This window comes from Rhinolophus sinicus, chromosome 5 (genome assembly GCF_057876585.1).
Source record: "Rhinolophus sinicus isolate RSI-liver-muscle chromosome 5, RSI-T2T, whole genome shotgun sequence".
Lineage (NCBI taxonomy): Eukaryota > Metazoa > Chordata > Mammalia > Chiroptera > Rhinolophidae > Rhinolophus > Rhinolophus sinicus.
This window is the reverse complement of record NC_142505.1, coordinates 108,553,425-108,578,746: the sequence shown is the minus strand read 5'-3', so window position 1 is coordinate 108,578,746 and position 25,322 is coordinate 108,553,425. Positions and strand designations below refer to the sequence as shown.

Here is a 25,322-nt window from a genome sequence, read left to right as displayed (position 1 = left end):
CAGAGTTTCTCTTCTAGTCTATATATCTAGCTAAAAACCCCTTTGGAAAATGAAGTCCACATGCACAATGATTTTGCAATAAAAGAAAACTCAGTATATTTAATGTCTATAATCATTTATTTAATAAGATAAAACTTACTGTTTCTTTCACTAATAGTGCAACGACTTCTTGATCTACCTCAGGAGCTTCTTGGCCCCAAAGGTTTTCCAAGTTGGGCTCCTGAGATCCTTGCAGTGGAAAGGCTGGACCTGGCTCGTCCTCATCTATTGCTAATTGTTGGTCTTCAAGCTCTCCTAGAGGATGGGCAGGCTGAGGAGAAGAGGGGCCTGGAATCCCATCCTGCTGGGCTTCTGGTCTTGGAAAAGCCGGCCTTGGGAAAGCCAGCCCTGGGGGTTCACGCTGATACAACAAGGGGCCCAGTTCTCCTTCAGGCTGCCGCTCCTGAGGAACAACCTGGTTTGTTATCTCACGGGGCTGCTGGTTTAGAGACTGGAAATAAGGATGGTCTAACCAGTAGTCGTCTTCGATGGTCTGGTCATCTAGGACAGCAGTCGGATCTCCAAGGTTTGATAACAGCTCTGTCTCTGAGTCTTCAGATGACTGGTTCTGGGTGTCCAAAGGATCGCTTTCTGGATAAAGCAGGCCATTTTCTTCCCAGATAAAGATTTTCGGCCCTGATCTGGGGTTGACAATATCATTTGTTGCTGCATTATGACTTGGGCCAGGCTTGGGTTCTCTCTCTGTTTGGCCATTTGGCTTAATGAATTCAGAGACTCCAGGAGGCCCAAGATGCAGAAATTCACCGTAGTCATCCTCAGAATCATCCTGTGCCCCAGAATCAAACAATGAACTGTTACACACTGAAAAATAGCTGCTTTTATTTGAGTCAAAGGCTGAGCTAGACTTTTTAGGCCTTTCTTCTCCCAAACTTTTGAGATCTTGCCACTGAGCAGCTGGTTTGATGAGATTGGGTCGTGAGGTTTGAGGTTTACTTGTCTAAGAAAAAATGAAATTTTAATAATAATTCAATTTCTTTCCTATGTCTATGTCTCCTTATGTACTTATACTGAGTTTCTGAGATACCACAGGAAAAAACAAAAACACCTCCATCCACAAAACCTATTCTTCACACTTACTGTAATACTGAAATTTGATACTATACTAACTGTAAGAATCAAAGTAGCCTTTCATAGATTGAAGCCTGAATTATAATTTGAATTATAATTTCACCTGAGACCACTAAAACAAAAACAACTGTATAGTTGAGGAAATGACAAAAAAAAAAAAAAAAAAAAAAGCGAACATAGTCAAGGAATGAGAAATATTCAATGAACATATGAAAAGAATCTACATCTCATTAGCAATCAGCAAAATGCAAATTAAAATAAGATTCCCCCTCCCCTTGTAAGACTAACAAACTTTTCAGTACACTAATAATATCAAGCATTGCTAAGAATGTGGGAAAACTACTGGTGAAATTAGAAGAGCAATTTGGCATTCTTTATTAAAATTTTTAAAAGTATATCCTTATGCTCTATCAGTATCACTTTTCCGATCTATCCTACAAACCCTTATGCATCTAAATGGGGCGTATACAAGGACAGTCACTGCAACAATGCTTGTAACATAAAAAGAAAAAAACTGGAGATGGAGACATTCTAACGAAGTGAGCTAACCCGCCACCCCAGAGATGGAGACATTCTAAAGTTTACCCCTAACAGAATAGTTAAGTAAACTATCATTTATCTGCTCTACAAAAATACTCTCCAACTCCCCCCCACCCGCCCACCCCACTCCACACACACACAAAAGGGTAGCTCTACTATGTGTTCTGAAATGGAAACCTCACCAAGAAATGTCATTAAGAAAACTTGCAAAACAACACACAGAATGATTCTTTATTAAAAAAAAGTCAAAACAGACATAAGCATAACCATCTCTAAAAGCATTTCCATGTAAAAACCCACACACTCCAAGACAAAGATCTGGATACAGACCACACTGACAACAACGGTTCTTCTGGGAAATCCCCAGGCAGGAAGGGGCTGGTGAAGACAGACTTCAGTTTTATCTGTATTGTTTCTATTTCTATAAAGAATGTAATTAGGTGTTGCTTGTAAATTTAAAAAATGGAAATGGATGTCCAATTATAAGATAGTGGAATTAAGGCGTCTCTCTCTGGCCCTTCTCTGAAATCACCCCAATCCATGGAAGAGAATGAGATACAAAACTGATAATCTTTGATGAAACCAGCAGACATTTGTAATCCCAAATCACAATATATATGAGAAACTGATAGACGAAGTGAGGGAAGAACCACCACAGACTTCACGCAAGGCAGAGAAAGATTCAGACAGGCAAAAAATTTTCAAAGGCAAGTTTTCCAAAATAGGTGGTATGCCCTGGGGGCCAAAACCAACAATCCTTTGTTTGGAACAATGGGAACCTCCACCCCATTTGGCAGCAAGGAGTTTTATGAGGAGGTTAGACTGAATGAGGACACCTATCACTGTCAGAGGAAGGATGGAGAGAACTTTAAACTGAGATGCTCTGGAAGCAGCAACCTCTGCCAGGTGGCAAGAAGTAAAGGCTAAACAAATGTAAGCTCACATGTACAAACAGCCCACCCCCCCACGTCCTCTATCACCTTTAAGGAGAATTCCTGTGAGCCAAGAACAGTGCCTGAGCCCTTCCCCAACATAAGTGCCTACAAAGAACTGGTTCAAGAAAACTTCAATTGCATTCAAAGTTGAGTAATAATAAAAAACAACCAGCACAGAAACTACATAAAGATACCTAACTATTAAAAAAAGAAATGGTAGATGAGTAACATGTACTAGAAAATCAGTACTACACAGATAAAATGACAAAACATAGAAACAAGGACACAAAGAAGTAATGAAATAATTAACTCTTTAATATAAATGTTTTAAGTCACGGTTTTGTAGAAATAAGGTAATCACCAAAAGTTAGGAGAGGAAGTGAAAAAAAGCTGGGGGTCAAAAGATACACTTAAAGCTGATAAATCAAATGACACATAAGGACACCTTTGAAAATATAAAACTACTAGAAGAATTAAAAAAATAAAACTAGATTAAAAACCTTTCAATCAGCAAGAACACATACTCCCAATATTAAAAAAACAAAAATTCAAAGATATAGGTAATATAGTAAAACATTATTTTTAAAAGCAATAAAAATATAAAGAATATTAAATACTATAAGAGAACTAAAAACAAACAGTCACAATAAATACAAATGAGATCAATTCACCTATTAAATTGAAAAGTCTCTTTAAATAGAACCACTAAGTAAAAGCCAACTATATAGTTAAGAGTTATTGAAACACAGTGATTCAGAAAGCACGTAGGTAAAACACAACAGTGAACTTCTGATTCCAGTAATGGCATGTTAGATCATTCAGATCAACCCTTCTACTAAGTAAAAGCAGAAAACCTGGTCAAAATATCAAAGCAAAACCAAAAACAAAACACCCACTTGAAAGCCTCAGATATAGGGGGACAGGATCTAGGAGGAAGAAATCCAGCTAAACGAGTCCCACATTGGGATAGTGTTTCCCTACAGATGCATCTGCCAATTCCAGGCGTGGCTAAGGAATGAGAAGATGCAAAATTTTGATATCCTTACTGAGGAGCTAAGGACACAAAATTCAGAATTCACCATGGTTCGGAAGGGTTCTGGCAAATCTCAAGCTCTAGTGTGAGTCCTTGAAGGGACTGAATAAGGGTAAACTGGAAATACATGTTGGACCTCCCAGGAACCGAATCCTAGTTTGGATAGATGAAATCCCTGCATCTGAGATTGCTAACCCCTAACCTCTAAGAAACAAAAGTAGGCTCTCTCTGAAGAAAGATAAAATCATCTAGTACCACAAATTTTCACATATAATGACTATCATTCAATAAAAAATAACTATGCATACAAGAAGTTGATGCAACATAACAGAAAACCAAACCAAGAGAAGTGACAAGAGAAAACAAACCTACAGAGGTTTCAGACAGTGAAGTTATCAGACTCAGATTCTAAAATAACATGCTTAGCATGTTTAAGGAATAAAAGACTAGACTGAGAATTTCAGCAGAGAACTAGCACTTGTTAGAAACAAAGAAACAATCAAAGGGAAATTCCAGAATGGAAAAATACACTAACTGAGATTAGGAATCAATGGATGGGTATATAGCATTTTAAATAAACAAAACTGAAGAGAAAAATAAGTGAATGGGAATATGGGTTAGAAGAAAATAGACAAAATAAGGCATAGATATAAAATGATTAAAAATTAGATTAACAGAAGACAACACAGTGAAAAGGTTTTACCAACTATGTAACTGGAGTTCTAGAAGAGGAAAGAGGTAAGCAATATTTGAAGAAAAATACAAATATTCAAGGACAGTGACTTGATTTCAGTTTTGAAGATCTAAGAGGCTAAATAAAAAAAAAACCCAAACAATAGAAATGTAGGTATAACACAGGTAGACTGCAGAAATCAAGTAAAAAAAGATAAATTCTTAAAAGCCTCAGTATATATTGTCTTCAAAAGACAAAATAAGATTGATTGACTTTTCAACAGAAAAATGGAAACCAGAAAACACTGGAACAGTCTCTTCCTACTGTTAAAAGAAAATATAACTGCCACAGATTTCATACTCAAGAAAATATTAGATTTATTGTAAAGGAAATCTTAAAAGTTCTTTTGGGCAGAAGAAAAATAATCTTAGCTTTAAGGCCATAGATGCAGAAAGAAATGAAGAGCAACAAAAAAGATAAAGATTTAGAGAAGGCAAAGTGAATATTGACTGTATAAAACAAAAAACATGTTGAGGGTTTTAAAAAATGTATACAGAATTAAAATCTGTATAAAAAACAGTATTTAAATTGGGAGGTAAATATATAAAGTGTTCTAAAGTCTTCGCATTATCCCAGAAGTTTAAAGCACTAATTTATATTAGTGCTAAGGCCTCTACGATGTGAGGAAGCCTGAACCAACCCTTGAAATAGATCACATGTATTAGACATGACACCAAAAACAAATGACGAAGGAAAAAATAGATAAACTGAATTTCATCAATGTTTAAAACTTTTGTACTTCAAAGGACACTATCAAAAAAGTGAAAGACAATTCACAGAATGAGAGAAAATGTTCACAAATCGGATATCTGATAAGGAAGTAGTACCCAGGAAGTATAAAGATTCAATAATAAAAAGACAACATACTTTAAAAATGGGCAGAGGATCTACGTAGTCATTTCTCTAAAGAAGATATACAAATGGCCAATAAACATCAAAAGAGTTGTTCAACATCACTAGCCATAGGGAAATACAAATGAAAACTGTAATGACATACCACTTCACATCCACAAGGATGGCTGTAGTAAAAAAAAAAAAAAAAAAAAAATCGTTGGCGAGAATTTGGAGAAATTGGAACCCACGTACACTGCAGGTAGGAATGTAAAATGGTGCAGCTAGATACATACCTACTATGGTCTGTATTCCTAGATACATACCTACTATGGTCTGAATGTCTACATCCTTCCCAGCTCCCCCAACAAATTAATGTTAAAATTCTAAACCCCAAAGGTGATGGTATTTATAAGCGGAACTTTTGGGAGGTGCTTAAGTCATGAGAGTGGAACCCTCATGAATGGGATTAGTGAGTTTAGAGGCTCCAGAGAGATCCCTAGCCCCTTCCACCAATGTGAGGACACAGCGAGAAGGCACCAGCTATGAACCAGGAAGAGGGCCTCCACCAGAACACGACTATGCTGGTGCATTGATCTTGGACTTCCCAGCCTCCAGAGAGTGAACAATACATTTCTGTTGTTTACATGCTACCCAAACTGTGGTATTTTGTTAGAGCAGCCCAAGCGGACGGAGACACAACCCAAGAGAAATGAAAACATATGTCTGCACAAAAACTTCTACACACATGTTCACAGCAGCATTATTCATTATTCATAATACCAAAAAAAAAAAAAAAAAAGAGAGAAGCAACCCAAATGTCCATCAACTGATGAATGGATAAACATGTGGTATATCCATACAATGGAATAAAAGAATGAAGTACTGATTCATACTACACCACAAATGAACCCTGCAAACATCATGCTCAATGAGAGAAATCAGCTGCAAAGGACCACATATTGTATGATTTCATCTATATGAAATGTCCAGGTTAATCTATAGAGACGAAAGATAGATTAATGGTTCTTTGGACTGGGTAGGATGGGGGCTTGGGGGATGACAGCTAAGGGGAACAGGGCTTCTTCTGGGGGTAATAAAAATGATCTGAAACTGACCGTGGTGATGGATGCACAACTCTGTTTAGATACTAAAGGTCACTGAATTGCATGCTTTAAATGGACGAATTGTATGGTATGTAAATTATATTCCAATGAGGCTGTTTTAAAAAAGGAATGAAGTACTGATGATACATGTACCACATGAATGAACCTTGAAAATGCTAAGCCAGTTAGAAAAGATCACATACTGTATGATTCTATTTATATGAAATATGCGTAACAGGCAAATCTAGAGATAGAGAAAGATTAGTGGGGGGGAGATGGGGGAAATGGGGAGTCACTGCTTAATGGGCACAGGGTTTTTTTGGGGGTAGTGAAAATGTTCTAAAATTGTGTTGATGGTTGCAGAACTCTGTGGATACACTAAAAACCATTGAACTATACACTTTAAATGAATAAATTGTATGGTATGTGAATTTCATCTTAATAAAGTTGTTTTAAAAAGGTAAAGAGAGATCCCATGTAGAAGCCTTGAAGAGAGCAATGCCTGCCAGCCTCTAGTCTAACACTGTCCCAGCTCCCACACCTCTGACAATAACAACGTGAGAGGGCCAGACTGGTGGCTCAGGTGGTTGGAGTGCTGTGCCCCTAATGCTGAGGTAGCCGGTTCGATTCCCACATGGACCAATGAGCTGCGCCCTCTATAGCTAAGATTGTGAACAACGGCTCTCCGTGGAGCTGGGCTGCCGTGAGCAGCCAGTGGTCGGCGTGGGCTGCTGTGGGCTACCGTGCGCTGCCAGGAGCGGCCAGTGACCCACAGCCAGTGTGAGCGGCCAGCACCTGTCAAGAGTTGCCGTGAGCCGCTGTGAGCGGCGACTGACGACTGATGACCGACTGCCTCAGCCAGGGGAGCACAAGGCTCATAAGACCCGCATGGGCCAGGGAGCTGTGTCCTACACAACTAGACTGAGAAACAGTGGCTTGAAGGGGGTGTGGGGGTGGGGAGGGCAGGGGTGGAAGAAGGGAGGCAAAAAAAAGCCACGTGAGAGATTCCAAGCCAGAATGACCCAGCTGAACACTTCTCCAATTCCTGATCCACAGAAACCACGAGACAGTAAAACGACTGCAGTTGTTTTAATTAAGTTTTGAGGTGATATATTACATAGCGATAACTAGAATAACGTAAAAGAATGAATAAAGAATCAATACCTCAAGAAGTTAGTAAAAGGATCATAAAATAAATGCTAAAGAAGTATGTTAAATACGCTAAAGAGGGAAAGAATAAAGACAAAAGAAAAATGAATAAGAAAACAAAGGAAACATTATGAAATAAATCTCAGAGCTGTTTCTTTTGTAGAGGAAGGAAAAGAAGGGATCAAGAAAAAAAGGGATAAAAACACAAAGTACACAAAATAGAAAAAGAAAACGGAGGCACCATAGATTCAAAGAAAGTAGAAAGAACAGCAAGCTATGTTGTTTAATTCTATTAAATACATTAAAAAGTCTTGAAGAAGTGATTTTTGAGGAAAAAAATGAGTGAATAAAATTGATACTGAAAGCAACAGATGATCTAAACATGTCAATTACCTCAGAGGAAGCTGAGACAGTTTTTAAGAACTGTCCTCCATGAAAAGCAACAGCACAGATGACACCTTCAGAGTAAATTCTATCAAATCTTTAAGAACAGTTAACACCAATGTTACTTAAAGTATATCAGAGCACAGAAAAAGAAAACTCAACTCTTTTCATAAAGTCAGAATCATGTTTATAAAAACAAATCTGTCAAGGATGCCAAAGCACACAGATACACCTATGGGCCAATCTCACTCATGAGATCTATGGAGAAAACCCTAAACAGAATCTTAGCAAATGGCAACTGCCAGCACATTACCATTACATTATAATACCATTACCAAGTGGAGTCTATCCAGAGAAAGAATAATCTACCACATTAACAAATCAAAGAAGAAAAATCATATGATAATCTCCATAGATGCTGAAATTGAATGTGACAGAATTCTATATTCACTAATAAAAATCTGAAATTAAGTAGAAGACTACTTACTTAACATTGTTTTTAAAAATGTTATCTCGAGCAAAAAGTCACCACCACACTTAGTGAAGAAATAATAAAGTATTCTCATTTATGTCAGTGGCTGTTTTTCTTATTCCCATTACTACTATTACTTAAAAATTTTTTTGAGGAGTTATCATTTAGTATAATTAGACAAAAGAAAGAGTAGGCATAAAAACTGGAAAGGAAAAAAGTGTAAGTTATCACCCGCAGATAGATCAGATACCATCCCTTGAGAAATTATCAGGGTCAACTGAAAAAATGACCATAGACAATAAAAATAAGGTGATTGAGTATGAAATATATTATAAAAACCAACAGATTTTTAAATTAACAAAACTTATTCTTAGTTAGAGAAGGTCAATATTATAAAAACTGTTCTACAAGTATAACCATAAAATTTGTCATCTATCTATTTATCTATCAGAATTATTATAGAAAAGCTGATCTCAAAACTTATGTAAAAATCTAAGCAGAAAAATATCCAGGATTCTGAAAAACGTAGAGTAATGAGGGAAGATGAGCACTACCTGATATTAAGATACAATTATAAGGTTGTAGTAATTACAATAATGTGGACTAGTACATGAATAGTCAGACAGAGCAATAGTATAGAGAAGTCAAGTCCAGAAAACAGACCAAAATATATGGCTTCTGAAGCTAAGGGGACATCAGGCAGGGTGTAAAGGGGCTGTTCTCAGAAACAGAACAAGTACAAAGAAGCGTGCTCTGAGTGCAGCACCAGCAGTGCTCTCAGCTGTTCCACAACAAGGCCCCAATACCCAATACTGAGTGGCTGAAGCAATCAGATCACTAACTTGCAAGAACGCCTCATCATGGTAAATTTAAGAAAACTCACTTCCGTCAGGATGACATCATCATCCAGGTCTTCATCATGTGGGTGAGGAGCTGGGGTGACCAGCATAGGAACCCCTTCCTCATCTGAGTCATCAGATATGGTGATGGGTCCATCTCTGAGATTGATCCAGTCTAAAAGCAGGCAGAGAACACTGTTACAAGGAGGTGAGCATAATCACATTCAGTCCTTTAATTTAGCTTTGGCACACAAAGGGTCAAACCTAAAGCCAAGTTCACGGCTACTATTAAATTAACTTATCTTCTCAATTTCCCAATGTCCTCACTTGGCCATTCCAGAAGACCAGCATTGTGGAGGTCCATTCTAACGAGATTCTGAGGCAGAGAGGCACTAGACACCAGGCATGGGGTCCAAAGAGGAAAGGGGTACGATTGAAACAGCATAATGAATAAGACCCCGCTTCCTTCTGCTGCTTGATTCCCTGAATGCTGGCAGACTGTCCTAGATTCTATATGCAGGAAATTGCAGCTTCCTCTCTGAATGAATGAGCCCAAGAAAAGGACACTTATAGAAAACCACCTCTGGGACCCAATGAAAAAATCAGTTTGAAATCTATCACCTTACAGTGAAGCCCAATGGTTGACAAGACACTCCCCAACACACCATATATGAACACATTAGCTTCTAAAAATATACTTTAAAAAATTAAAGTATAACAGAGCAAAGTCTATGACTCAAATGTATATATAACTCCATGTATTAATACAAAAGGTCCATACCTATGTGACCACGATCCCTAAATCAGTAAATATAACATTTCTAGCACATTAGTAAGTAGTCTCTTAACTTTGTAGATTAGTTTTGCTTGTTTTTTGAGTATACATTCTCTTGTTTCTGGCTTTCTTGCAAATATGATGTTTGAGGTGTATTTATACTGTTGCATGTCACAGTAGTTCTCTTTGCTGGACATAACACCATTACATGACTCTATCATAAAAGTTTTCTTCTGTTGATGGACATTTGGATTGGTTCTAGTGTTGGCTATATTGGATAACGCTGTCATGAACATTCTTGTACATGTCTCTTGGTACATGTCTCTCATTTCTGTTGGGTACCTTCTAGGAGTGGAAGTGCTGAGTCAGAGAGAAAACATATGTTTAATTTTAGTAGACAGTACCAAACAAGTTGCCAAATTGTTTGTGCCAATTTACACTCCCACCAGCAGTGTATAATAGTACCTGTTACTTTGTCATTCCAGGAACACAGATACGTTTTCATTTATATATTTATCTATAGCTACTTTCATGCTACAATGGCATAGGTGATTAGTTCCAATCTGTATTGGAACTGCAAGGCTAAAATAGTGACAATCTGGCCTTTTCACTTTGCTGAGCCCTGGTTTAGATTATTAAGTTCCCAGCTTTACTTCTTATCCAATAAACGTATTTTAGTTTTGACAGTTTTGGTCTTCTCATGCATATTTGTTTCCTTTAAAACATGACATTAGATGCATCTCATTAAGCTCTAACAGGCTGTATTTTCATTATCATGCAATTCAAAATATTTTCCAATTTTCATTGTGATGATTCTTTGAAACACGGGTTATTCTGAAATGTACTCCACACATATAGGGATTTTCTTAATTGAGTTATGGCTTAATTTCAATGTGGTTATACAATACTGTATGATTTCAATCCTCTGAAACTTGAAACTTGTTTTGTGGTTCAAAAAAGGGTCAATTTTGATAAATACATTAGGTACAATAACTTTGGTAACTACCAAGTTAAAACACACTATTAATAAAATCCTAAAAAAAATCAGTATTTCTTTTATAGTGCTCATAATTTGCACAGTTTTAAGCAAATTTATTTTTCTCAATTTATTTGCTTAATAAAATGTGCTCATTTTTTCCAAAAGCCAAATCTACCTAATTTACCCTCTGTTGAAAAAAAATTATCTTCATAAGCACAAAATATTATCACTGGGAAAATAACGAAAAAACTGGTACAACCTCTTCTTCCATGTAATTTGTACTTGCAAAAAATGATCTTTTCCTACTCATCGGAATGAAATTTTTCTTTTTAGCCAATGTGTAAATGTGAATTAGGATTTCACAGGAAATTTCATATCCATTTTGGAAAGAAGTTACAGAAATGCAGGATCCCTTCCCTTTAAGAATCAATGAATTTCCCCAAATTTACAACATTGAAAAATGAAAGAATACACATCCTAAAATTCCCTGTAAGGCTAAACTAAAATCTTCTGGCAAAAAAGAAATTAAGCTTCCATTGTATGAAGACCGAAAATGCTTAAGTACCACTCTTAGCATTTTGGAATCACACAGGCCCGGAGGAGTATTCCTTTACAGTCACCACTCCTTCAAAAACAGAGAAATGCCACTGTTCTCATACTTCCACCTTTTAAGATCCCGTGACTGCACATTCACAGCTCACTTTAGCCTGCTAATTAATAGCTTAGTAATCTACTTATGATGGAAAATTCTTTTTTTATTAGTTTCAGGTATACAAAGCAACGTAATATTAATAGTTAGACATTTACACCCCTCACAAAGTGATAACCCTTCTCCCCCAAGCTTCTACCCCTCTGACATCTTATATAGCTGTTACGATACCACTGACTATCTTCCTTCTGCTATACTCCACATCCCGTGACTACATACATACTCATATATATATATTTAGTTATAGTTCATGTACAATATTATTCTACTTCAGCTTCAGGTGTACAGCACATTGGTCCAGCATCTACACAGTCTACGACGTGATCTCCCTAAGTCCAGTGCCCATCTGGCACCTTACATAATCTTTACAACACTGCTGATTACATTCCCCAAACTGTATTTCATATGATGGAAAATTGTTCAACATCATTCATGTCGGCCAGTATCACCATGTGACACAAAATTCTAGTCTGATGAGTCTATGTACACCTGACGTTCTGAGGTCTAAAAATGAAGTGTCTCTGGGTTCCACATGGTACAAAACAGGTTCATTTCAAAACAGTAACTGTAGTCTTAGAGAAAAAGCAACAATAAAAGGTGGAAAGTGAGAAAAAACCCTTACCTTGTCTCTGGTGGCAGTGAAAGTTGAAGTGAATCACCTCCTCGTTGTTATTTCCCTCGGCCATGTTCAAATGCAGACATACACACATGTGCTTGCTAACACCTAAACATGGTCATCAACTGTTCCAAAGGGTCTAAAAAAGAAGAAAAAAAACCCCATTAAGAATGAGGGAGTATCAAAACCCTTCCCACATATCTGGTCAAGGTAGCATTCTAAACTTATGGTGAAAACATTGCTAAAAAGAAAGCTAAAAAGCTAATAGAAGAGAAAAAAAAACCCGGAAAAATAGAAAAATAACTAATTAATGCAAAAGAACATATAAAAGAGAAATAAAGAATCAAAGAACAGATGGGACATATAAAAAAATACACTTAAAAACTCGATACGGCAACCTATGGAATTGAGGAAATATTTACAAATCATGTATCTGATAAGGGGTTAAAATCCAAAATACATAAAGAACTCATCCAACTCAATACCAAAAATACACATAATCCAACTTAAAAATGGGCAAAGGACTCAAATACTTTTTTCTAAGACATTCAAATAGCCAACGAGTACATGAAAAGATGCTCAACATCACAATTCATTAGGGAAATGCAAATCAAAATGACAATGAGATATCATCTCACACCTGAGAATGCCTAGTATCATAAAGTCAACAAGTAACAAGTATTGGTGAGGACGTAGAAAAAAGGGAACCCTCGTGAACTGTTGGTGACAGTATAAATTGGCACCACAACTGTGCAAAAAAAGCTTGGTGCTTTAGCAGTTATAGTGGAAGATATATAACCCCTAAAAATCCAACAATCCACTGCTAGAATAGAAATGTATGCTTATATGTAACAGGTCTATGCATAAGAATGTTCAGAACATTATTTCCAAGAGCCCCAAATCTAAAGGGACTCACATCAATGATGAAATGGACATACACTGTGGTATATTCATACAATTAAAACCTATACAGCAAAAAAAAAAAAAAAAAAAAAAAAATGAAGCTATTAGTCACACACAACATAGATGGATATTAAAACATAATGGTTGACTGAAGGAATCCAGACATGAAAAATACACTGAATGATTCCATTTAGATAGTTTAGGCATGGGACTAAACTTAGTTGTTTGGGCGAAACACCTTTGTGCATGTTGTATTTCACAATGGAAAAATTAAGGGAAATAAATCCATTATAAGGTGGGGATGGGGGAAGTGGTTACTTTTGTGAAACAGTAGTTGTGGATCAGGAAGAAAGAATTATTGCTTTTAATTAAGTCTGCAGTTTGATTTTCTTGCTTCACTTTGATAAAAATTAGATGAAAATCAATAAATAAGAACCAACGGGATACAATTATTACCACTATGGGGACTCTTTAGTTCCATGATCCTATCCGTAACCTTCTCCCTCAACGTTTTTCTTCTTCTCTACGAATATCTCAATTTTCTTTGCCTTCCTGGGCGAAACCATGTGCTTTAGAGGAGGTAGGCCCCCGACTCCAGCTTCTCATTAAATGCTTTCAAAGAGGTAATAGTCAAATAATATCAGCATTTTTCCAACTTAGAGAATACAAAGTTGTCAATCAAGACTATGTAGTTTTACAAGAGAACTTTCTAGATCTATGACTGGACAAAGGTATCTCAATTTTAAAAAACTGCAAATCCAAACCTAAGGAAAGAGATCTGGTGCCAAATATGATCTGGTACTGCATCTACTCAAGTACTTTACTTTTTCTTCAAATACAATTTTTAAAAACTACTTTGAACACTTAATTCCAATAGTCAAGTGTCTTACTTCTTTTACCATAAGTAGTTTCTTTCAATTTTACACTGGAAATCAAATGGAAATGTGATCTATTTTACATCTAATTTACTTAGAATGTCAAGCTTGTAGTTAAGCAGATTACTACCGGTGCTTTAAAAGCAAGATTCCTCATGGTGGCACATACAGTGGCCCTAAGCTGTAGTGAGAAAAGCAGCCTATTAACGGAATTTTTACTCCTCACTAGTTTCTCTGTAAAGGTCACTCAACTCCAACAGTCAGTCCTCTGATCTGGGCTTCAGATCAGAATGCTTAAGTATAAATCTTGCTTTCACCATTTAGTGAATCAGTTATTTTGTAAATTGCAGGATCTCTCGGGCCTAGTTCCTGCATTTGTAAAATGAGAACATGGTTGTTTTAAAATTTAATTGACTTTAATAAAGTGTTTAGCATAGTGCCTGGAACATAGCAAGTGTCACATTATGACAATTACCATCTGTGAAATGGAAATAGCTATTCTTATCTTGTAAAGCTGTGAAGAATAAATTATGAGAAAGCATCTTATATATGATAAATACCATGAAAAGAAGAGCTCTGTTTTCACAACTACACAACAGATGCAGTGTTTACTAACAACAAGAGTTGATAACACAGCCAAACTGGAGTGGGCAGGTGTTTATGTTCCTCTTCCAAGTTACTTTTCACTAGTATTATAACTATTCACAGTAAACCCTTCCTTCTATGAAAGAAACTTCATTTTCTTTCTGGAAGTAGCAAGAAACTATGTATGTCTTTTTGTTTCTTGATCAGACAACTAAAAAAAATAAACAAAAGTGGAGTCCAGAAATAGGAAATGCCACCCAAGAAAGAATATTTCAGTTCTTACCTCTTGCCTTTATTATAAAAATTGTATGTACATTTATGATTATACTCTATAGTCAAGTATCAGTTAATGCTTCCAAAATAGAGCCAAAAATTAGCACATATTTCATCACTTCATACCAGTGGAGAATCTTCTGTAGTACTACAGTGTAAAAATTTAAGACAAGTAGATGACAGTTCTATGTTCTTTCACCTCCTACAATTGTCCTACGAACTTTTTTAAAAATCTCCTTTTCTTCCTTATATGGATGAATCAATACGAGAAGTTCACATTTTGTTCTCTCCATATGCCCTTGATTATGTCTTACTCATAGTTGTCTTTCCAGTGTCTTGTACCGCTGATGAATAAATGAGTGGCTCCAAAAACATGTTTCTGTCAGAGACTAGAGCTGTGAATCACAGCCATGTATCACCAGTCAGAGAAGTGACAACAGTCAAGTCATCAGGATTTTCTTCAGTCAAAAAGTATGGCCCATTATAGAAAATTTGTAAACAAAGGAAATCAGAAAGAATGGGAATCACCCATGGTTCTCTCATGTAATTTTCTGGCTTTCAAAATTGCATCTTTGCTTCCTCAGGACCAGAGACAAATGTTGGGTCTTTCTCTAACAAATCATTTCTTTCTCATTCTTCTATTCTTGTTGCTTCTCCATTTTTCCTTCCACATGCTCCTAATACAACATTGTATGGTCCTGGGCTTTTATAGTGTTCCTGCTTTCTGGACTAACCTTCCTAAACACACCTGTCACTTCTGCAAACACTGATTTTGGGGTAATAAAAGATATTTCAAATTGAGTGAGTTAATCTCTTTAAACATTGCAGGGAAAGGTGGGCAAAGCAGAACCAAGCACAGGCTGGGAGAAGCTGACGTGTCCATCATACCAGTCCCCAATAATGCCTCATGCTAGCATATTTTTTAAGTATCTATAAATGATTTTTGCTTTTCATTGAAATACTAGCTTCTCATCTTAACCAATATATGGATATCCATTCTTGGTAAGCCTGTACTAATATTTAATCACTATTAAGACAACACAACAAAAAGTTAATAATGGCTGTTTCTAAGTAATAAGTTTAAGGTAGTTTATATTTTTTGCTTCCTTCTATTTTCTGATTTTTCTCTATTAAATTGGTATTAGTTACATTAACCCTTAAAATTAAAATAGATTAAAAGAATTCAGCAAATACTTATTGTGGGCTTGCCATGTGGTGTAAATAATGTGTTGTGCATCATGGTGAATAAAAACAAAGAAAATCCAACATGGATGTTCCTCAAAGAACTTGAGAGTCCCGTCAATGAGAGAAAATATGCATACAATTAAGTATACTACAAGGTATAAAGTCATGAGTGCAATAAAGAGACTATTCCATCACGGGGAAAGTACAACATAGGGAACATAGTCAATAATATTTTAGTAACTGTATGGTGTCAGGTGGGTACTAGACTTATGGTGGGGATCACTTCTTAAGTTATATAAATGTGCAATCACTATGTTGTACACCTGAAACAAATATAATATTGAATGTCAACAGTAATTGAAAAATTAAAAAAACTGAAGAAATCAGTAAAATAATTATAAACCCTCCCCCCAAAAGAGACTATTCCAGTTGGGGGAGGACAGGTAGTCAGGGACTGCTTAGAGGAGATAGCCGTACTAAATGTTGTACCAGTTCCAGGCTTAGCCTTTAAGAGAACAGCAGCTTCCACCTGGCACCCAGAGGCACCATGTAGGAAGTGGGACTACCCTGCTGGAGAGACCCCATGGAAAGCCCTGGCACTACATGGAGAGGGCAAGGACAGTCGTGAGCCCAGCCTTCCAGTAAAGACACATTTTGGAAGTGGATCCTCCAGCCCCAGCCACCTCGGCTGACAGCATGTGGACCAGGAAAAAAAAAAAAAACCAACACAAAAAAAAGGCCCAGGTGAGTCCTTCCCAATCTCCTGATTCACAAAATTGTCAACAAATAAAACTGTTGTATTAAGTCACTAAGTTTGGGGGTGGTTTGCTATGCATCAATAGATAACTGAAGAGCTCAAAATTTACCCGTTGGGAAGCAATGCAGAGTTGTGCATTAAGACCATCAACCTAACTGCAATGTATAAGTGACTGTAGAAGACATGTGGTGGCAGGAAACCCAGGAACCAAGAGCTAGTGAAGTCTGAAATAGAGGTAACAGTAAGTAGAGGGAGGAAAAAGATCCAAGATACTGACCACAGAATTAGATTCAATGGAATTTTTTATGTAATTGGCCATCAGGACAAGAGAAAGAAAGGAGTCAAAGGTAACCTAGATGCTGAGATCAGGTGACTGGAGGATGGTGATAACTATTAAGAAAGAACAAGGCAGGTGATGAGTTCAGAATAAGAAAATGCAATGCGTGTTAATTTTAATATAGACAAAAATGAAAGAACTAAGGCAAAATAGCATCCATAATCACAGATATAATTATGCAAACAATTAATCTAGAGTTTAAGCAGAGTTTAAAAGAGCTCTAAATAGCCTGTTACCAGTGTCCTATAATAGGAAAGGTTTTAAACCAAAAATTAACTTCACAATCTTCAGTGGGTGGGCTAAAGAGTTTAACATATAACATCAAGATTTTTCCTTAATTGCCAACTGAATATGGGTTCAGAACCAGGATAGTTAAGTGAGCACATCCTGATGAACAAGGGGGAAATTCAATGTTTTCAATTGTTTTTTTATAGTTGAATCCTCTGTGAACTTAGGACACCCTGCCCCTTCTATCCCAATACTGCCTATGGGTTCTACCCTCTGACATTTTCACACAGCACTGAGTTTGTTTTTTTAAACCACAAATCTCATCAAGGTAGGAACCAAATCATTACCATGGCTTACAAAAGGCTGACTCATATGACCCTGGCTGACACAGCTGAGTCTGACCTCAGACCTCTCCCCTTCCCTGCCCCCCCCATTCACCATTCTGCAGTGAGAATGGCTGTTTTCAGTACAGGCCATCCTCCTCCTTTCCACTTCCCGCTGTTTTCTCTGGCTGGACTACTCTTCACTGCCTCTCTCTGACCAAATGAATTCTATCATCCTTCACTTCATCTTAAATGTCACTTCCTCAGAGAAAAACCTTTCCTGACTGTTCCTAGTGTTCATTCACACGTCTCTCACTCCTTCAAAGTACTTAACACAATAATAATCTACAATTACTTAAGAAGCTGTGCTTAATATCCATCTTCTCCGCTAGACAAATGCCAAGAAGGAGAGACCCTGCAACTTATTCACTCCCATAGCCCCAGGACACAGAACACTGACTGGCACAAAGCAAATACTCCAGAAGAACTTTTTGAATAAATTATCATTCACAGGTTTTGCAAGATAATTAGGAACTGGAACCAAACTGAGGTCAAGTCCCAGCTCTGATTCTTACAAGCTTTGCGATGAGATAAGCATTTCCTTCCTTTCTAAAATAATTTTTTAAAAAACCCACGTTATGAGATTAAGAGTTAATATACAGAAAATTCTTAGAACAACAGCTGGCACATAGTATCAAGTTTTGTCCCATTATCATTAACAATGAAGATACAATAACAGTGTCAGGTGTGAAATTAGTTATGTCTGTAAAAATCGTAACACAGCCTAGACTATAGTAAGTACGCACAGCAAACACAGGTCCTCCCATCTATTCTATTTCACAAATTTTCAGTCTCCCTGACTCATACCTCACCTTCTTTTATTCGATTTCTCCACAGAGGCTGCAAGGCTTCTGTTTCATTAGCTGCTGATCGCCTTCAGGATAATAATACAAAGCCTCTGTGTAGGTTTACAGGGAGGTCCACAGTGACCCTAGGCTCTCCAGCTATATTTCCTCGAATTGAACCACTCCCCACCCCCAGCCACAACAAACGACTTATACAAAACCCAAAACAAAGCAAGGCCGATTCTTAGCGGTCTTCCTGCAGGCAAGGTACAAGTTGGGTTCTGTCCTGAAACCTCCCAGCCGGGTCAGTCTTCTCTCCGCTTTCGCAAAAACGCCTGGGGCAGCCCCTATCGCGGCAGGCACTTATCTCCACGTCTTCGAGTTATTTACCGGGGTCCTGGCTGCTTTAGAGCAGAAGCGGCCCTAGAAATAACCGGAACCCCGCCGGCACTCAGCGCGGCTTTCCACCAGTGAGTGGCCCAAAGTTTTCGACAAGCGCTCCACACCGTGTTCCGCCGCATCCCACGCGGGAACACTGCTCTCGGTCACTGCCCGGCGCTGCGGGCACATATATCAGGATGTCACTCTCCGTGCGGCAGAGGGCTGACACACTCGGCTGTCCTCACGGGGGCTGGGCAGGAATCGCCGGCTTTCTGGAGAAGACACTCCCGAGCGGCGTCGGGAGGGCTGGGGACCGCGGCCCGTCAGCCCCCTGAGCCGGGGGCGCCAGAGTTCAAAGTCACAGTGCATCGCCCCCTGCGCTCAAGGCCGCGCTCCGCTTCACGGACACCGCCTCCCGCGAGGTGTCGCCCAGGGAATTCGGTCTTTCGGCGCTTTCGCACTCGCGCAGCTGGCCGAAGAACCGGCCCGCGAAACTTCCCGAAGTGGCGGGAGCGGCGGAGGGTCCGCCGGCCGCCCGTGCCTTTGTCGCTCCTGCCTCACCGCCGGCCCAGCTGCTCGGGCCGCCCGGCGCCCGGCGGCGCCCCGCGCGGCCACAGAACCAGTCGTGTCCCGGCCGCTGTCGGGCCAGGCCCGAACCCCGGGGCTCCGCGCCCCCGTCGCCCCTCACGCCGAGGCCCCCGCCCCCACCCCCGGGCTAATGGAGGCACCGGGCGGAGACGCCACTCGCCTCACAGAGCCTGCCGAAGAGCTCGGCGCGCACCACGGCCGACACTTACTCGCCACTCAACTCGCCCGCTCGCGGGGCGGGCTCGGCGGCCTCTGTCACAGGAGCTTTTGGTCACCAGGATCGAACGCCGATCTCTCCGTCGCCGCCGCCGAGGCCGCCGCTGCACTCCTTCCGGCCCCGCCGCGGCGTCACCGCGCGCCTGCGCACAGCGCCCCCTCCCGACTACTGACAGGAAGAGCCATAGAGGCACGCGGGGGCTCGGGAGGAGGGGCTTGGGGAGCGAGACCACAGAGAGGCCGCCGTCGGCGGCGTTGGCCGCTCGCCGCCCACCGAGTCTCGACTCCCCCTTGAGGCGAGAGGACACATGCAACGGAGACTCCCAAAACACCTGGAGTTGAAAAGGGCATGGGGGGCCAGGTGGCCATGGAAAGCTACTGGATGTGCACCTATTTGCACCCGTTGCCTTTGGCAACTCATTCATTCAACGCATTTTTTTCGGAGGGCTTCCTGTGCGCCAAGCACTGTTCCAGGCATTGGGGATACACAGGTATGGAGGGCGCCGTTCTCATGAAGCTTACGTTTTAGCAAGTCAATAAGTAACCAGTGAACTGATTAACCAACTTAATAAAATACTGGCTCAGGCAGGCAGTGTTCAGAAAAAAAATATAGGAAAAATAAAGCAGAGAAAGGGATCGTGAGGGGGATAATAGTGTGGTCAGGGAAAGCATCCTCTGAGGAGGGGCCACTGAGCAGCACCTGAATGAAGTTAGGGGGTGAGCTATGGTGACCACCCTGAGGGCGAACCCTTCACGCACACGGTATAGAGAGGGCAAACGCCCCGAGACGGGAATACGCCGCGTCTGAGAAAAACGCACTGCTGTGCAGTGAGAGCGGCGGGGAGTAGCAGGGAAGGGAGTTGGCGAGGTGGTAGGGGGCAAATCATTGAAGGTCTGAAGAAGGAATTTGGATTTTATTATGAGTATGACGGTAAGCTACTAGAGAATTGGGAGAGGGCTGTGAGTGTATCTGCTTATGTTTTGCAAAGATCACTGTGGTGGCTGGCAGCTTGGAGAATAGGCTATGAAAAGGTAAGATCAGAAGCAGGAAAGCCCGTTAGGAAGCCATTGCAGGCGTCTAACTACTAAGCGATGGTGACGTCGACTAGCATATTCAGGGAGGAGGTGGTGAGAAGTGATCAGATTAGGATTGTTTTCTAAAGGAGAACAGAGATTTGCAGGTGGATTGGATGTGGCGTGAAAGGAAGGAGTCAAGGATAACTACAAGGGTTTTGGCTTGTGCACCTGGGTGGTTCCATTCACAAATGTGAGGAGAAATCAGGAGGAACCGATTTTGGTTAGCATCAGGAGAAGTGAACATGTTTTGAAGATATTAAATTGCCAACTGATGTCAATAGGCAATTACAGCCATGCATAGCTTAAGGGGGGGGAATATGTTCTGAGAAATGTGTCTTTAGGCAGTTATGTCGTTGTGTGACTATCAGAGCGGGCACTTACACACCTAGATGGGCCAAGTCTACTGCACACCTGGGCGTGTGGTACAGCCTATTTGCTCCTGGGCTACACACCTGTACAGCATGTTACTGTACTGAGTACTGTAAGCAATTGTGACACAATGGTAAGTATATACGTATCTAAACATAGAAAAGGTACAGTAAAAATGTGGTATATAAGATAAAACAAATGGTTCCCCTGTGTAGGGCACTTACCATGAATGAGCTTACAGGACTGGAAGTTGCTCTGGGTGAGTCAGTGAGTGAGTGGGGAGTGAATGTGAAGGCCTAGGATATGACTGTACACGACGGAGACTTTATAAACACTGTACACGTAGGCTACGCTTAATGTATAAAAATAGTTTTCTTTCTTAGTAATAAATTAATCTCAGGCTACTGTAACTTTTTTACTTTATAAACATTTTAGTATTTTTTTAGCTTTTTGACTCTTCCAATAACTTAGCTTAAAGCACAAAGACATTGTACACCTGTACAAGAATATTTTCTTTCTTTATATCCTATTCTATAAGCTGTTTTCTATTAAAAAATTTTGTTTCTAAACTTCTTTGTTAAAAACTAATACACAAACACACGTTAGCCTAGGTCTCCACAGGCTCAGGGCCATCCGTGTCACTGTCCCCGCCTCCATCTCGTCCCACTGGAAGGTTTTCAGGGGCCGTAACACATATGGAGCTGTCACCTCCTGTGAGGACACCTTCTTCTTTTTGAGGAGGTGTCACTCTTTTCAGAAATACGTCCCTCCCTGGTGGTTTGCTTCACGTTTCTTTTTTCGTCATAGATTTGCTTGTATGCAGGTAATGAATGTACCATGAACATTCCCCTTTATTAATAAAAACCTTCCTGTGCTGGGGTCCATGTCTTGAAACCTTTTAAGGAGCTTGTTGAGATCAGCAAAAGCTTCTGCCAAAGCCTTCACTCTGAATTTTCTTAGGGGTTCTTCTTCTTTGTCTTCTCCTGCAGTTTCCTTTTCTCCTGCCTCTTCTTTAAGAGCTATGCGTTCCTGTTCCATTTCCAACAGCTCATTAGTCAGCTCCTCAGGAAGCGCCTCTAAGAGCTCCTCCATGTCACCCGCATCCACACCCAGGTGAAACTCTTGCCATTTCACCCATAGCCTTGGTGATATTTGCAACCTCCTCCTCCTTGGCAAATCCCTTGAAGTCATGGGCTGCGATGTCACTAGGTAATAGGACTTTTTCAGCTCCGTTATAGTCTTGTGGGACTGCCATCGTATATGCAGTCATTGTCATGTGCCACATGATTGTAGCTATATGAGTCTGTAGTTGCAGAAAGACATGCGAATTCAGAGGCTAGTGATTAGAGTTGGGAGTCACTAAGATATAGATAATATATAAAGCCATGGGATTGGCTATACTTATACCTACGGAATGGGTACAGATAGAAGAGAGAGGACAGCTGAGGATGGCACCCAGGGTCACTTCAAGATTTAGAATCTAGAGGAGGATGCTAAGAAGGAAAGGCCAGTGAAGGAGGAGAAAAACCAGAAGAATGTGGTGTCCCAGAGGCCAAGAAAAGAAAGTGTTCCAAGACGAAAGGAGTTATCAGTGGTGCCAAATGCTGTTCAGAGACTCAATACGACGGAATTGAGTCACAATGAAACAAGGAGGGACATTAGCTGAGAGTGAAGTCGGGGAGAGGGTCTTGGAGGTTTGTGAAGAGTAGGGAGCGAAATGACAGGAGAATGCAGCAGGCTTGATGGCCCTGGAGTTCTGTGATCATAAATATCAAGTGAGGACAAGCAGTAAGACTCTGGGTCTTTCTCCAGCTTCCTGCTTAGATGCAGGGAAAGAAAGGAGCTGGAGAGATAGGCGGGTGTCAGAGAGGAGCCTGAATAGAGATTTGGGAAATGGTGCAGTTGCTGGTAACGATGAAGCCTCGGTGTGACTATGAGAGTGGGTGGCTGACGTACAGAGGAGGTCGAGATCATTGAAGGAAAGGGATCATGAAACCAAGAGGCCTGGGTGCAGATAGATGGTTGAAAAGCATATTAAATCCTCAAGAAAGATGTCTGAAATGGAGGTGGGGATAAAACAGGTCCTAAAATCTTTAATGAATGAGAAGGAATGACCAGCAGGCCAGCAGATAGTGGCACAGAAAGAGGGTGGTATAGTCTGAGGGCACATGCTTCGGAAGGTTCAGTTAATTATTGTTGTTTTTGATTCGCTGACTCTGCTCCATCTTATCAAGATGCCACAAATGAGCCCATACCTGCCCTCTCACAGAACAACAAAGCAGCAGAGCTGAAAAGGAAACAGCCTTTCTCAAACCTCAGATATTTGAGGAGTCCCCCCACAAATCCATTTATTATGGCCCATTAGTAATATTTTTCTGTAGACTGATTCACTTTTCTTTAAAATATATTTATTTTAAAGGAAAACTTTATTTCACTACTGTAAATAGAAAACGTCTCACTTCCATAAGCTGAAAGTAACTATAAAAATAGATTCCATGAAATAAGACAATGTTATTGAATTCTTTTAAATGTATAATTAAACAAACCAATGAACTACAAGTGAAAATTTAATCCAATCAAGGTGTGAAATGTATAACTGAAAATAAGCTTCTTTAAGAGAAGAATGGAATCATTTATAAATAGAATCAGTCAGAAGTAAAGGTATATTCGCTCCATGTTTTTAACTTAAGGGAAAAATGCAGTTCTGTGTCAATAATTCTTCTTTTCTTTCTTTCTTTCTTTCTTTCTTTCTTTCTTTCTTTCTTTCTTTCTTTCTTTCTTTCTTTCTTTCTTTCTTTCTTTCTTTCTTTTTTTTTGCTTTTAATGTTAACCAGCATCAAGAATCAAAAAGGATAAAAGATATGCCCTGCAGACAAACCTAGTGTCAACAAGTGATGTTTTGCTGTTTTCCTGGGAAGAAGCATGGAAATTCCTTCTACAGAAATCTCTCATCTCTACGGCTATACCTCTGTGCCGTTATGGCCGAAGGTGTGAAACATACACGAGCACCCTGAGCCTTCCAGAGAGCTGTGGTATAATCCATACACCTCTGTGAGTCATTACTACACTGCTTCCTTTCTTTCATTTTCTGGTTACAATTAGTATAACGTGGCTACGACCTGCAAAATCATTTGTAACAGTAGAAGACTGCTGTTTTCCCAATTTCTGCATCATCATTTTGTTTCCAAGAGCTTACGTACTGTATTACCATCAGCTTTATCTAGATGAAGGGGTGCTAGTCTGGCCATGGAGAAAATTATTCCTGAACTGTCTGCTTTCAGAAGTAGTAATTTCCTGCCATTCTGGCCCATTGCTTTTTTTGTTTTTAAATCAATGTTATTGCAGTGTAATTTATATGCAATACAATGCACCCAATTTAAGTGTACATTTCTGTGAGTTTTGACAGATTTACATGCCCATACAACCACCACCGCAATCAAGATAGAGATAATTTCCATCACCCCCAAATATCCCCTTGTGCGCCCTCCTTCCTAGTCTATCCACCACCCTCATCCCTGGCGCTAGGCAACCATTTATCTGTGTTCTGTCATTTTAGATTAAAATTGCTTTTTTCTGTAGTTTCAGATAAATGATATCATAAAGCATGTACTCTTGTGTTTGCTATCTTAGCCATTTTAAATATATTAAAATACATTCATAATGTTGTGCAGTCATCATCACCATCCAGCTCCGTGACTCTTCATTTTGCAAAACTGAAATTCTATACCCATTAAAAAATAACACTGCATTCCCCTTTCCCCCCAGCCCCTGGCTCCTACCATTGTACTTTCTGTTTCTATGAATAGGACTACTCTAGGGACCTCATGTAAGTGGAATCATACAGTGTTTATCCTTTTGTGACTGGCTTATTTCACTCAGCATAATGTCCTCTAGGTTCACTCATGTTGTGACATAGGTCAGTCCTTTCTTCCTTTTCAAGGCTGAATAATATTCCATTGAATGGATAGACCACACTTTGCTTATTCTTTCATCTGTTGATGGACACTTCAGTCACTTTTATGCTTTAGCTATTGTGAACAGTGCTGCTTTCAGTTCTTTTGGGTATCTACCCAGAAGTGGAATTGCTGAATCATATGGTAATTCTATTTTTAATTTTTGAGGAACCTCCATACTGTTTTCTACCATTTGAC

The 25,322-nt window shown here is 39.6% G+C and overlaps 1 protein-coding gene and 1 long non-coding RNA gene across 8 annotated transcripts in view; one reads left to right on the top strand and one right to left on the bottom strand.

Moving 5' to 3' along the window:
* Positions 1-19,869, bottom strand: part of RNF216 (ring finger protein 216) — a 116,281-nt gene extending 96,412 nt beyond the window's left edge. The window contains exons 1-4 of one of the 3 annotated variants that reach the window (XM_019753628.3): positions 19,719-19,869; positions 12,236-12,368; positions 9,195-9,325; positions 140-997 (exon numbers count right to left, since the gene is read on the bottom strand). In XM_019753628.3, the coding sequence (XP_019609187.3) occupies positions 140-997; positions 9,195-9,325; positions 12,236-12,323 (1,077 nt within the window). In that variant the 5' untranslated portion in view covers positions 12,324-12,368; positions 19,719-19,869. Of the gene's footprint in view, positions 1-139; positions 998-9,194; positions 9,326-12,235; positions 12,369-18,567; positions 19,633-19,718 lie in introns of those variants that run through there. The other 2 variants (XM_019753630.3, XM_019753629.3) reach the window with 2 other exon arrangements.
* Positions 19,870-19,904: 35 nt separating this feature from the next.
* LOC141567320 (uncharacterized) overlaps positions 19,905-25,322 on the top strand; it is a 33,119-nt gene continuing 27,701 nt past the window's right edge. Inside the window, exons 1-4 of one of the 5 annotated variants that reach the window (XR_012489919.2) lie at positions 19,905-20,216; positions 21,783-21,912; positions 22,161-22,380; positions 24,006-24,222. This is a non-coding gene — a long non-coding RNA (uncharacterized LOC141567320). Of the gene's footprint in view, positions 20,217-21,777; positions 21,913-22,160; positions 22,381-24,005; positions 24,223-25,322 lie in introns of all 5 variants that reach the window. The other 4 variants (XR_012489920.2, XR_012489915.2, XR_012489916.2 and 1 more) reach the window with 4 other exon arrangements.